General features: G+C 34.5%; 1 protein-coding gene across 1 annotated transcript; it reads right to left on the bottom strand.

Moving 5' to 3' along the window:
* Positions 1-1,605: 1,605 nt before the first annotated feature.
* On the bottom strand, positions 1,606-12,202 carry LOC110108376 (H/ACA ribonucleoprotein complex subunit 3-like protein). The gene is made up of 4 exons (XM_028693917.1): positions 12,056-12,202; positions 11,576-11,653; positions 10,906-10,948; positions 1,606-1,956 (listed from the first exon to the last, which is right to left on the bottom strand). The coding sequence occupies exons 2-4, from the start codon at positions 11,627-11,629 to the stop codon at positions 1,859-1,861; spliced, it is 195 nt and encodes a 64-aa protein (XP_028549750.1). The 5' UTR covers positions 11,630-11,653; positions 12,056-12,202; the 3' UTR covers positions 1,606-1,858.
* Positions 12,203-14,913: the final 2,711 nt, after the last annotated feature.

The raw sequence follows: 14,913 nt of genomic DNA, 5'->3' as shown, positions 1-14,913 counted from the left end.
AGCAACTCAACGAGATTTTCTTTCCTCTGTCGAGTCGAGCTAGACTTTTGTGCTCGACTCGAGTTCAAGCTCGATATTTGACAGTCGAGCTCGACTCGAATACCCTTAGACTCGAGCTCGACTCAACTCATTTGCACCTCAATGTTCAAAATAAAATAAAATAAAAAGGAAGTCATGAGAGGATCACAATAGATAAGTGCATCAACCAAATTAGTGTGAGCATCAACACAAGAAGGTTTGAGAAAGAAGATATTTTTACTATCATATAAAAATTTAGATATGTATATTTTGAGGCATTAGATATGTAAATAATATAATTTTAAGTTTTATTTATATAAATCTTCCAAATTTTTATTTGCTTTAATTCCCTATATTTAAAAATAATTGTTCTATAGTCATGCAGAAAAAATTCAATTGTATTAAAGCTTTAAAAAAAAAAATCTGTAAAACTACACTACATCTAACTGTAGAAGATGTTAACACTTAATTATAAGTAATCATAGAAGCAATGGAACAAGTTAATTGTGACAGTTATTTTTAAAGGATTCAAATTTCACTGATAGATAAGTCTACCAAAATTTTCATTTATTGAAGCAATACTAAGAATAACCATTTGAATCAATCATAACATCAATATATGAACTTGTCATCTAAATAAAAATAGAGTAAGATGGATAAACCCCATTGGAAAACTTGATAGAAGTTGATATATATATATATATATAAAGATGATTCATTTTATACATTTAATTAAATTTATTTTGGCGGCTAAAGATCTAATTGATTTTAATCATTCAATCTTTAGTGCTTTGCAATAGTTTTTTTACTGGGATTTAAAAATATAACATTTAAAATTATGCTATTTATATATTCAACTCTTAAAATTATCCATGTATATCAACAAACACATTGTTATTATCATTCTCGACATCATGAAACCCTTGAAGATATAGTGTTTGCCTTCAATGATGTAGAAAGAGAGGATGTCTTGATGAGATTTCATTGAATGGAGGGTATCGATAACACCGATGGTGCATGAACATCGAGCAAGTCCTCGATGACTAAAGAAGAGATGGGAGTCATTATTGAATCTCGCTCAAGAAGGGCATCGACAAGATTGGCAGATTATGAAATGTCCAAAAATAAAATTAAAAAAAAAAGGAAGACATGGGAGTATCACAATAGATAAGTGCATCAACCAATTAGTAGTGTGAGCATCAACATAAGACAGTTTAAGAAAATTGATATTTTTATTATTATATAAAATTTTAGTGTTATATGAGCAGATGTATAATTTGAGGCATTAGATATGTAAATAATATGATTTTAAGTTTTATCTATATAAATCCTCCTAATTTTTATTTGCTTTAATTACCTAAATTTTAAAATAACTGTTCTATAATCACGCAGAAAAAATTCAATTGTATTAAAGCTTTAAAAAAAAAATCTGTAAAAGTACACTACATCTAACTGTAGAAGATGTTAAAACTTATTATAAGTATTCATAGAAGCAATGGAACAAGTAAATTGTGACAGTTATTTTTAAAAAGATTCAAAATTTACTGATAGATAAGTTTACCAATATTTCCAAGCCAAAAACATATATGAGTGCATATAACTCAAATTTTCATTTATTGAAGCAATACTCAGAATAACCATTTGAATCAATCATAACATCAATATATGAACTTGTCATCTATAGATAAACCCCATTGGGAAACTTGATAGAAGTGGTCTATACACTCCTTAACGCAGTTCACAGTTCAAATAATAAAATCTGCAAAATTATACTTATAACAAAGTGTCTAATCAAGTAAGAGTACTCAGGCAAAACAGTTCAGTGGCAGAATATACTCATTTAGTACTGCTGTGGTGGTTTCTGGGTTGGAAGCAAACCGAATCGTTTCTTGAGAAGAACTCGCTGCCTGGAGTACTTGTCATCAGGGGAGAAACGGGCTGCACAGAGAAATAAGAAACTCTTAAGCTATATATTTCATAAATGGAACCAAGCAAAAGCTACCTCATTCTTTATTGGTCCTAATATTTTTACACAACTTTTGAAAACATTTGTTCATAGCTCCATTCTTCTTAATCTTTTAAGACAACAACACCAAGCCTTTGTCCCACTGTGGGGTCGGCTACATGAATCCTTTTTCGTCATTATGTTCGGTTAAAAGTCAAAGACCCAAAATCAACTGCCTAAGCCGAAAGATAGTCATGAGATGACACCCTTAGCAAGGGGTGGGAGGATTCTTCTTAATCCTTTGATATAATTTTATTTTTTGGAGCGATTTCACGTCCAACATGCAAATTTTTAAAAAGTTTAGTAGTATTAGATAAGAATATATGAGTTTTTTAACTCATTTTAAATACTTGGGAGTTGTAAACAAGGAAAGTTTTTACAGTGTGTGCGTAGATCTACCTTTTATCTATTCTTATAGTGTGTGCGTAAACAAGGAAAGTTTTTATTGGCACTTGGTCCATCATAAGTTGTATTGCCACTCTTTTTAATATAATCATTTCTTGTCATATTCTTCGTAATTTTACTCCACATTCATCTTAATATTCTGACTTCTATAGCATTTACTTCTAATTATCACATTCTCAATAGATATTTGCTTAAAAGACTTGCTAGTCCAGAAAGATCACGTCCGAAAATATTTTTCTGGACAAATTGACAACAATTCTGACATAGACTTATTGTTTCTTAAAGCAGCTTTTTATTAAGAAATTAATTTTTTTTATTAGAAAACTTCTTTAATAATAAAAAAGTCTTCTCAAATCATAATGTAACAACAAAAAACATTTAAGCTTAGATAGGCCACAGCGTGTAAAAATTAATGAGAGATTTGTCAACATGGCATAAGACTGATTTTTAATATGTGGGAGAAAATTCATTAATAATATATCCTGTGTTCTAACAAAAATGCAAAATATTAGGGAACAAAGGCACACAGATTCAACTTGCACGCTTCAAATGCATCACATATATTGAAATGAAGAGTCATCAATCAATGACTACTCCATACAGACTATGCCTGAAAATATGTTTCTGGACATATTGACAACAATTCTTCCATAATGTAATAACAAAAGACATAAAGCTTAGATAGGCCAAAGCGTGTAAAAACTGATGAGAGATGTGTCAACATGGCATAAAGCTTATTTTAATGTGGAAGAAAATTCATTAATAATATATCATGCGTTCTAACAAAAATGCAAAATATTAGGGAACAAGACATGGTTGCCCAGACTAGCACAGACTAGGATTTGTACGCTTCAAATGCATCACATATATTGAAATGAGAGTATGTTAATGAACACATTAAAACCTACACCGCAAGGAAGCACTTATAAGGCGGAGGTCATGGCCGACCGGAGGTGGTGGTAGTCGAAAAGCAACATTTGTAGTGTATTTGAAAATCGCTCAAATTGGAGGAATTTCAAATACAACAAAAAAGAACTAGCTGGTGTATTCCAAATGCATTGAAATTTTACTCTGGATTCCTTTTACTTCAAACCAAATGCCAACATTTACAAAACCTTTGCATTTGGAATATTTTACATCCTAAATTATTCCAACCAAACAGTCCTAATGCAATTTATGTAAGAGTACAGAGAACAAATAAAAAAATCATTTAAATATTTTTTATCTTTAGAAGCCCCATGATTGAGCAACAACAACAACAATAACATCAAGCCTTTATCTGATTGAGCACTCTGAAAAAATATCCTTAATGCACATTAAGGAAAAAAGTGTATCAAAGATATTTTGATATTTTTTAAGATATATATAATTGATAAGCGGCTAGCATTAGAAGTGGCCGGGTAATAACCAATAAGTTTTCAAACACAATAAGATTACATCAAAGATTCATATTAAGTTCATAACTATTTACAACAATCATGAAGATGCTCACATGAGATATCTTAAGTGAAGTATTTTTATATATACTATTTGTTGATAGCATAATTTTGATAGATGAAACTACTACTCTTGACATACTTAAAAGCATACAACAACAACATCATGTCTTTATCCCACTGTGAAGTTGGCTACATGTATCCTTTTTCTTTATTGTGCCATATTAAAAGTTAAATTCTCAATTAAATCTAATAAAGAAATGTCATTTCTAATATTTTCTAACCAAGTCTTTTTAAGTCTACCTCTACCCTTCTTAACATAAGTCAAATCTAATACATCTACTTTCCTAACCAGGTCATCAAAAAGATGTCGTTTTATGTGACCAAACCATCTAAGGCGAAAAACATAGAACAATGAAAACAGTTTTCACAATATAAAGTCTTAAAGGTTGATATAACAAAGGCTCCACATATGATATACACTTTTTGCAAGTATAAAATTAATAATAATCACCCAATACTAATATAAGATCAAATAAGTATTATGAGTGGTTAGTTTACATATCTTAAAATATATTGTACAGGAGAATATGAATATGAATATAAATGATGATATAAGTTCTAGAAAAATAATGGTTGGTTAAAATGAAAAAATGCCAAGTAAGCAATAAGACAATATATTGGGGACTTGAAATTAAGTTTTATAATGCTACAATGAGAACTTCTATGTTATATGAAACTTGGATGATTTGGAAAGACACAAAAGAGGATATAAGATATGTTAATAAAATAGAAAGATAAAATAAATGTTAAATTATTATAAGAAAAAGAGAAGACCATTACAAAACTAGAAGTTATAGAGGAATATTTATGCAAACTAAATTTAACAACACTAAACAAAGGAGAATACAGGATGAGATTCACAAAGAGAACTCCAAAAAATTGCGAGGAGACTAATGATGAAGGAAATGAAATATGTTCCATGTATTTTTTTTTCTATTTGATCAAACGAACCAATTTGATTGAATAGTCAACGATGATTCCAAACATTTTCAAGCATTACTATAATGTAAACTAAATTCATTCATTAATATAACATTTCCCTTGAGTTGAACAACAAAATGAGTTAATTGCAGCACAATTTGAAGTTCTAGCTCATAAACAGGTAAAGTTTTAAAGCTATTTTATCAAGATTGTCTGAGAGTGATAGGAAATACTTGAGTCCACAAGTAACCCTAAGGTAATACTTGAGTTAGCAAGCAATCCCAAGCAAAACGGATGAGCAAACAGCAGGATTTCTGCTGTTTACAGCAGAAATCTGCACCAAACCAGAGGAAAACAGATGGAAAAACTGAGAGAAAAACAAACAAAAGCTTGTATTTCACTAGTAGATGAATAAAACATCAAGGATACAATTGATCCTCAATTCAAGAGGAGGATTGATCTCTCCCAAATCTCTAGACGCCGCTAGAGGCCAACGAAACCTAAATCTAAGAGATCTCAAATTTCAGCCAAATTCAAGATGCCCAAACCCTAGAATGACAAAGTATTTAATGCATACAAATCAAAAGGAAATCCCTAAACAGTCCCCACATTCAAATTTCCCTCTCAAAACCCTAAAAAAAGTTACCTAAAAAGCTCCCGCACAGTGTGCGGCTCGCTCAGCATCCCAGCGGGCGGAAATTTCTCCGCCCTGTTCACGTTGGGCCGGTCCCGCACGGACCGGCTGGATCGGTCCACTGGACCGGTCTAAAAATACTCCCCTCCCGAAAATCCACCTTGTCCTCAAGGTGGAGATATGCTCGTGTTCCGGTGGAGGTGACCATCCTTGAGGTGACTGAATAACCTTACTGTATTACTGAACCAAGGGTTGCATGGAAAGAGAAACATCCCCTCCCTCTTCCAATTTGATCGCATCCAGCCTGTGTAGTCCCACCAGATAATCTTCCCCCACCTCTTGTACGTCCCTAACCATGGGGTCTTAAGTAATGTGATGGCTTTGGATAGCTCTGCATCTCCCCTTATGATCACCCTTCTCCCATCCACCATTAATTTCATTGTGAGTGCTCCCCAATTGTCATTGGTTTCCCCAAGGTTTGCAACCACTTCATTCCCAGGATGACATCAGTGCTTCCTAACTCTAGTGGGAGAAAGTCCTCCCTTACTTGAATCCCCTGGATGGTCAACACCACTCCTTTACAAATTCCCTGGCCTTTCTTCACCTTCCTTGTACCCATCATCATCCCATAACAACCAGTGTCCACCAATTTCACTACCAGTTGGTTGACGACCTGTGTAAATGAAATTGTGGGTAGCCCCACTATCAATTAGCACAACCACCTCACGGTCAGCTATCTCTCCTTTCACTTTCATAGTGTAACTCTGAGTGAATCCCACTACAGAGTTCAGAGAGACTTCTACCATATCCAGGTGCAACTTCTCCTCCTCTTCAGATCTGCTCCCACCTCCCTCGTCTTCCTCATCTTCACTGACAAGGAGAACCTTAAGAGTTCGGTCCTTGCACCTATGCCCCGGCATGTACTTCTCATCACATCTAAAGCACAACCCCTTTGTCCTCTTATCCTGCATCTCCTTATCTGTCAGCCTCTTGAAATTTTCCCCACTCCCTCCTATTGGCTTCTTCCTACTGGTCTCATTAATGTTGCCTGATGCAGGCCGCTTGGGTGCTAGAAGAGTGGTTGTCGTCCCATAAGATCCCCCTGAATAGTTTCCTCAAGCCCCTCTTTCTGATTTCTTCTGATCTTCCATCAACTGCGCTAGCTCCATAGCCTTCCCGAGATTCCTCGGCTCCAGCACCCTGACCGCTGTTCGTATCTCCGGTTTTAGCCCCTTTCATGAAATTCCCTTTTAGGGCTGACTCTAAAATGTGATCCAATCTGCTAGCCAAGTACTCAAACCTATCGTAGTAATCTGCCACAGTCCCCTTCTGAGTTAAGGCAAAGAATTGCTCATAGAAGTCTCCTTCCACATCGGCTCGGAAACGCTCCAATAAGCAATCTTTGAACTCTCTCCAGCTCCGGATGGGCTCCCTCCTGTCACGCCATTGGTACCATGCCAAGGCTTTTCCTTCCAAACACAATCCCGCCGCTGTCAGCTTCTCTTCCTTTGTCAACCCGTTGATAGGAAAGTAACGCTCCACCTTGTAGATCCAATCATGGCCGTCTTCACCCTCAAAGACGGGCATCTTCAGCTTCCTCACTCGTGGGTCTCCTCCATTTCCTCGGTATCCTCCATAAGCTCCCATTCCTCGAAGGGGAAGAGTTCCTCAAGTGTCCCGATCATCCCTCCGACGATTATACTCGAATCCCTCTTCATACTCTCCTCTTCTCCCTTCAAAATCATCACCTCAACGCTGAAATCCTTCAAATTCAGCACCTCGACAAGGACGTTCCTCCCTTCTTCCTTCAAAAATAGCCTCTCGGCGATGAAATTCTTCCCTTCCCCCTTCAAAATCGGCACCTCGACGCTGGATTATTTCAAATTCAGCACCTCGGCGATTGAATTCTTCCCTCATTCCGACAAAATCAGCCTCCTGTTGGTCGTATCCCTTACTCATCTCTTCTCCTCCTCCAGGATCTCCACTTCTGAATTCCTCCTCCCCATAACGGGTTCAGATTTCCTCCCATGCCATGGTCGTCGGTGGTCTCTCGTACTTCCGATGTCGCCGGATTGGTCTTCATTTCAAATAATTTCTTCATCATTTCTTCCATCACGGTGAACTTCCCCTTTAACCTTTCATTGTTGGAGATGATTTGATTTTGAAAATCGAAAAATCTTCCCTCCAAATCGGATTTCAATTGTCCGATTTCGCCTTCCAAGACTTCTACCTTCTTCCCGGCCATCGTTCTTCCCAAGAATCAAAAAGATCTTTTTCCGGAAATGAAAATCAAGCTGAAATTTCAAGATTTCAGCCGCCAACGGTCCCAAAAACAATGCTCTGATATCAATTTGATAGGAAATATTTGAGTCCACAAGTAACCCTAAGGTAATACTTGAGTTAGCAAGCAATGCCAAGAAAAACGGATGAGCAAACAGCCGGATTTCTGCTGTTAACAGCAGAAATCTGCACCAAACCAGAGGAAAACAGATGGAAAAACTGAGAGAAAACCAAACAAAAGCTTGTATTTCACTAGTAGATGAATAAAACAGCAAAGATACAATCGATCCTCAATTCGAGAGGAGGATCGATCTCTCCCAAATCTCTAGACGCTGCTAGAGCCCAAAGAAACCTAAATCTAAGAGATCTCAAATTTCAGCCAAATTCAAGATGCCCAAACACTAGGAAGACAAAGTATTTAATGCATACAAATCAAAAGGAAATCCCTAAACAGTCCCTACATTCAAATTTCCCTCTCAAAACCCTCAAAAAAGTTTCCTAAAAAGCTCCCGCACGGTGTGCGGCTCGCTCAGCATCCCAGCGAGCAGAGATTTCTCCACCCTGTTCACGCTGGGCTGGTCCCGCACGGACCGGTCTAACAGAGAGCTACCATATTTTCAAACTCGATACATGTTTCAGAGACGTCTTTCACATTTAGCACTTGAATTCAAGCAATTTAGATATCATACGAACCAAAAAATTCTTTAACAACCAGTTAACCTCTATAAAAATGAACAACATCCACCACCTCTCTTAATCCTAACAAGCAGCAGACTGAAACATAACAAAAGAGATAGGCAATCAAACAACAAAACTTCTGGGGAAAGATGATCACCAAAAAGTGATTTAGGCCTGAAGATAAAGCATGAAAAGACACAAAACTTGAAATTCTTTTTGAGCATTAGGAGATCACATATGTAAACCAGTTAATACTTCAGGCGTAACATAACTAAACACCTTTTGGGAAGGTTTGAAAAACTTGGTTAATGCAAATATTAATTCTTTAGGAGAAAAACTACTGAGAAATAATTTAGTGCAGCCAATTATTAATTGACATGATGGAAAATACAGTGCAGCGGACAGGAAATACATGATAGCTAAGAGATTTTGCTCTTGCATGCATCACGGGAATCATCTTTCTTGAGCTCATTAAACCAACACAAAACAGTTGCAAAATCTATACAAAAAGAGATCTTAATTTATAATGTGCATGATGATGTACAGATTCTCCGCCTTAAAGTGTAAGATAACCAACAATAATAAAGAGAAACATAGTTCAAGAATAAATGTATAATACATATTCAGAAGTAAATAAATTTAAGGACCTACAATCATTCTCAAAGTCTGAAAAATAGAAAGAAAAAATGGTAGGTCAAACCTAACATGCTTAGAAGTTGTTGAAAATGGTTTAACACAACTAAAAACTCAATCAAATAGTAGTTGGATTAGGTATTTCGGGGAAATAAAGGCTCAATATGCAAATCATAAATAGTTAAGATTATGAATGATGACATATAATATGAACATGTATGCTCCTTTGAAGAAGATAAATTACATCCAATCCTGAGATTTAGTGCGCGTTTCACATAGGTCCACATTTTAAAGAATGTTACATTTGGGTGTCTAATGTTTGATTTTGCACTTCCAATAGCCACTTCCGTGACAAAATTGTTTGAAAGTATATCTCGATTCCCAAAATGACATTAACATAAAATGGGTGATTGGAGTTTTGCCTGCATTTCACGGCTCATTGTCTTTGTCAAGCACATTATCATATCTAACCGTCAACCACGGGGATCATAAAGGGGGGAATCTCCATTAAAGGGCCAAGTAATGCAATTTGCAAGTATTTTCTCCTCTCATTTCTTCAAAGGAGATTTCAAACGCGTTTCCATCTAGGAATTTTCAAAACCAAAATTTTTTGCTTTCAAATATTATTTAGGAACAATATTATAGTTGTATGTAGAATTTTGCACCAGTTTTCTAAGGTATTGACTTAAAATATAAAAACTAAATTTCTTAGTTCATATTCACAACACTAAATCAATCACCCACACTCAATAACCCATTCATCGAATATTCTCATTTTCATTTCTCTTTGTTGGATCACAACTTTGATTTCAGAACAATTTCTGATGTCATCTCAACATCAACATCTAACATCATTACAACATCGACATTTCAAAACCATCTCAACATCAAAATCTAACATTGTTTTGACATTAATGCTCGACGCTAATAATTTCTACACTCACAACTTGACAACTCATCTTTATCCAACCTCATCTTAACATCGACGACTAATGCCCTCTCAACATCGACGAAAGACGCCCTCTTAACATCGGCGCTTGATACTTACTACATAACATCGATGTCTGCCTCTCGACAACATTGTCATCTCCTCTTTCAATGCTAAATACACGTCATCGACTCCCGACTCTCGACATCCTAATATTAATCATTTTAAGCACAAATTCTAATTAAATAATTTATTATTTCTAAATTATTTTTAATAGTATGCTTATTCAACTTTCATACACTTTTTAAAATATAAAAATTATAATACTGAGTCCAATCAGTGTTTGTGTCCTATATTTTCAACAATTGACGTGTTTCATGCCAGTGTTATGTTGTATATCTATAGTTGTGTCCGTGTCTATGCATTACAGTCGAGCACTAGTGATATAGCAAAAAGTTTCAATGATGCAAATATAGGGTTTTTAAAAATATGCATCAGAGTGAAACGCACATTAGATCTTGGGGACTCAAAAATGATTTAAATAGAAAAAGGTAGACTAAAACTTATAAAGAAGGAACTACATTCAAGGAGGTACATACAAGGAGGTAATGCAATTTAAGAACAAGTTAGTTTCTAACTATATTCTATTGCATGCCCTGAAATCAGACATCATATATACACACATCTAAGTTGAATGCAAAAGTTAATGTCAATATAAGTGCTACAAAGCTAAAAAAACATGATATTTGGTTTATGATCCATAAATAATATCAATGTCCCTCAATTACTTGTAAGACAATTACAAATATATATTTCTTTGACGTCCATAACAAGTTATCAAACTAAGGGTTAGGAATGCAAAGTGAAAACGAAAAGGTAAGGGCAAGGAATGATCCAAATCTACCTGGATGAGCGGATTCCGTTGCTACACCAAGTGGTGATTCTTTCTGCAAAAAGTAAATCATGTGGCATTAACATGAGTTTGAAAATTCATTTTAACATGTTACATAGCTAAATTATTTAAATTTCATTTTTAAAAAATGCTGAAACATAAGAAAATGGGAAATGCTAGATTCTTTCTGCAATTTATAGTGATGCAAAAAAAGAGATGCAAAGATTGAAATTTTATTCTATATATACCTCCAGCTTATGAAATTAAATCTTCTTTATTAAACAACAGATAAAGTATCACTGGAGGTTATAAATTCTTAATCCAAAAAATGCCTCACTCAATGCAATCACAATATAAAAACTTATTTTTTGAAACTTATTTTGTAGCAATTCACCTTTTTAAAGGCAAAAGACTATTTACAACAAAGGATAACAACTCATATTAAGCATATGCATTTTTTCATGATCATAGCAATGGAAGTTTAAACAGCAACAAAAACTCAATTTTTTTTTAAATTAATCATCCCATTGATATATATATATATATATATATCGCCCGTCAGAGCATGCCTCTAGATATCACATTCGGTAAAATAAAAAGATGAAGCATGAACTGAAGTTAGAAGACTATTAATACACTCCACAATAGTACAACTGGAAGCAAGATAATAGCTATTAATTACCTTGGTGGTGTAGACCTTATCACCATTATCATTGATGTAAAACTGAAGGTACATGACTATCAAAGTCCAATTAGAGACCTAAAAAATTCCGAGAAAATCGAGTTAAATACATACTGGCATATTCAAAATCATTAGTTGAAGCATTCGTAAAGGAACATAGTGAAATTATTTTCTTTCTGGTGATGAATAAAACCAAAAGTACATCCCCTCTACCCTAAATCCAAAAACCGCAGTAAAAGTAGCCGAACAGGGTAAATGTTTCGAAGCAAGAAAAAGAAGCAGAAGAAATGGCGAACCTTGAACAATTAAAGAAGGACGTACGCGGGAAGAAGAAGGGGGTATAACCCCAAAAAAGTAGGGGTAGACATGATGCTTGAATAGAAATATGGGAGGAGAGAAAAGGTGGAATGTGCTAAGAAGGACAATTCAAGAAGCAGATGCGATGAACGCTAAAGATGATCAGGTAAATAGAGAAAATACCAAGACGTAAGGTGCGAGGTTTGGGAACCAGTTGCGATCGGAGTCCGGCGAGGATCGGTGGTGCAGGCTGTTACGAGGAAGGATCGAGTCGGCGGACCAGAAAGAGGGAGTTAGGGCTTTGTTGACGTTTTCTTTAATCAAATATAAAAAAATTGGGATTTTTACAACATACCACTTTATAATATATGTATTATATATTTAACACCTAAAATTTAAATATTACATCAATACCACTTAAAAATAATTTTTACCTCAGAAATACAACTCTGTTAACAGCGAGTATCACTCCGTTATTTCCATGTTCCCGCCTTGATTTTTTCGCGGTAGAACTCGTTTCAGCAAATCCCTTCGTATTCTCTTCCTCCGTATTTGCTCTTCCACCGAAGCTGTTCCTCCATGCGAGTTCTTCCATCCGTATTCACCAGGTGAATTTTCTCTGGGTTTTTATTCCCGCCTCGCCTCTGTAGCTTGTCTGCTCTTCCTCCGAAGCTGTTCATCCACGCTTTTACTGAAACTTTCAGTTTTCTGATGCCTGGAAAAAAAAAGTGACCCCAAACATACTTTACGAGTCCAGAAAAAATATACATCGCATACATCACTTCCCTTCAGATCGATCTAATTCAGAGAAGATGAAACATTTTCCTATGTTTATGGCTTTATGAAAGTTTTGTCAGCTATAATATCTGAAACATTTTCCTATGTATTTGGGTTTATGAAACATTTTCTTATGTTGAGGCTTTTACTGAAACTTTTAAAAAATGAAACATTTTTGTTATTCTTTTATATTTAGATTTTTGGCACTAATTAACGGTGTGATGTTGTGTTTATTTCAGCTTGAACCTAATGAAAAATGACAACCTCATGGCATAATTCGGTAATGCAGGATTGTGACGAAGTAATAAATGATTTATGTGGAGATAAAAATGAGCATTTTGTTTATTGCTTTTAAATTTGGATGCATCAAATATCTGATGGCTACATCAACAAGAAAAATTGCAATGAAGACTTTCATCAAATATCTGATCCAGTCAAGCCTCTTAATAACCTGTGCCTCAAAGACTTTGCGTTCATCATCTGTTCCATAATATGCATCTTCTACTTCATCGATCCATCTAAAGTATCTGCAATCGTCATCAGTTCGATTATTCATGCACCCATAAAATTGTCTTCCACTATTAGGACCACGGTGGCATGTATACAAGACACAATTCAGCCGACAATAACAATAAACTTCAGCTCGTGTGCGCCTCGTGCCAGACGAATTCGTAGAACTCATTTCAAATGTTATAACAATCTGTCAACAAAGACAAAAAAATTTAGGGATTACCATACAAATTCTTTTAGAGATTACAGCCATTATGTAGCAAAAGACAGAAATTTATAAAAAGTAAAGTGTGGTCACTCCAAACTTAAACACAAGCAGCTTTGAACTAAACCTGAGGAAGATGTGAAAAATTCTACGAATTAGTCTCTGAACTAAACCTGAGGAAGATGTGAAAAAATCTACAAATTTCAACTAAACACAATCTGTCAACAAAGACTTAGAAATTTACAAAAAGTGAAGTGTGGGAAATTCTTTGAAGTTAGGAAAATCTTTGAAGCAAAACCAATCTCTGACCTAAACCTCTACGAATGCAAGAGTGAAGTGTGAAAAATTCTGCGTATAAGATAACCTGAGGAAGATGACCGGAGATAGAGCTTTTCCGAACGAAAATGGAGCAGAGCTAGGGCTTTCGGCGGGGTAGCGCTAGGACTTTCCGAACGAAAATGGAGCGGAGCTGCTCGCGACAGCTAGCGAGGAGAAGACATTTCGGCTGGGCGCTAGGGCTTTGCTAACGAAAATGGATGGGGACTAACGGAGTGGTATTTTTGTTATGAGAATAGTATTTAGGTGGTATTGATGTAATATTTAAGTTTTATGTGTTAAATATGTCATACATATGTTATAAAGTGGTATGTATGTAAAAATCCCAAAAAAAATTTGTTAATAGATGACTTTTTTTTTTAAGAATAGGTTACAAAAAACTGTCAAAAAAGAAAATCCAAACTCAAAGCTCTAACAACAAAGAGAGCAGAGTCAAAAAAACTAAAGGAAGCCTCAGAAAACACAAAAAACATCGAATGCCAAAAGGTAGGCCGAAGGGAAATTATAGTTAAGGGGTTGTTTTGGCAACAAGAGGGTAAATTTAAATTTAGTAAATTTTGAAAATTATTTGGTATTATATATATTAAATTTTGATAAATCTTGAGAAATTATTTGGCAATGTAATCTAAAATTGGCTGTTGATTTATTTAGAAATTAAATTTAATGTGCTTTGAATTTAATAAGTTATGATTATATATAATATAATTAGAAAATTAGCTTAATTATTACTAATTATCAAATTAATTATTTAGGTTTTAATTTAAATTAATTATTAGATTATTAATTATCTAATTATATTCTTAAACCCTAATTAATTAGTTAATTTTTTAAAAAATTATAAATTATTTAAGTAATACTCATATTAATGATTTAATTAATTATTTAAGTATTAAACTAATTTAATGACAATTATACTACTAACAATTATAATAACTAATAAATCACAAATATTAATTAAATTAATTTAATGAAAACTATACTATTAATTATTTAATTAAATTGATTTAGATTACTTAATTACACTACTAATAATACTACTAATTACTTAATTAATCTAAATTATATTAATAATGCTAACTTAGACTAATTTATAATTTAGTATGTCGTATAGCTATAGGGTTTGTATTTACTCTAATAATATGCTTCCTTGCTTTTCCTTGTTTCTATTTCTTGGTGGCCGCTTTGGCTTCACGTTTAGTGCGTGCTTCGCACA

The sequence above is a fragment of the Dendrobium catenatum genome, unplaced genomic scaffold (genome assembly GCF_001605985.2).
Source record: "Dendrobium catenatum unplaced genomic scaffold, ASM160598v2 fragScaff_scaffold_388, whole genome shotgun sequence".
Taxonomy (NCBI): domain Eukaryota; kingdom Viridiplantae; phylum Streptophyta; class Magnoliopsida; order Asparagales; family Orchidaceae; genus Dendrobium; species Dendrobium catenatum.
The sequence above is the reverse complement of the archived record's forward strand: the minus strand, read 5'-3'. Positions and strand labels throughout refer to the sequence as shown.

Excerpts from the sequence above, each read along its gene's own strand:
- LOC110108376 (XM_028693917.1), bottom strand. The coding sequence starts at position 11,629 with ATGTACCTTCAGTTTTACATCAATGATAATGGTGATAAGGTCTACACC. Across the intron at positions 10,949-11,575 it reads ATAAGGTCTACACCACCAAG|AAAGAATCACCACTTGGTGT; the intron begins GTAATTAATAGC and ends TACTTTTTGCAG. Across the intron at positions 1,957-10,905 it reads AACGGAATCCGCTCATCCAG|CCCGTTTCTCCCCTGATGAC; the intron begins GTAGATTTGGAT and ends TTCTCTGTGCAG.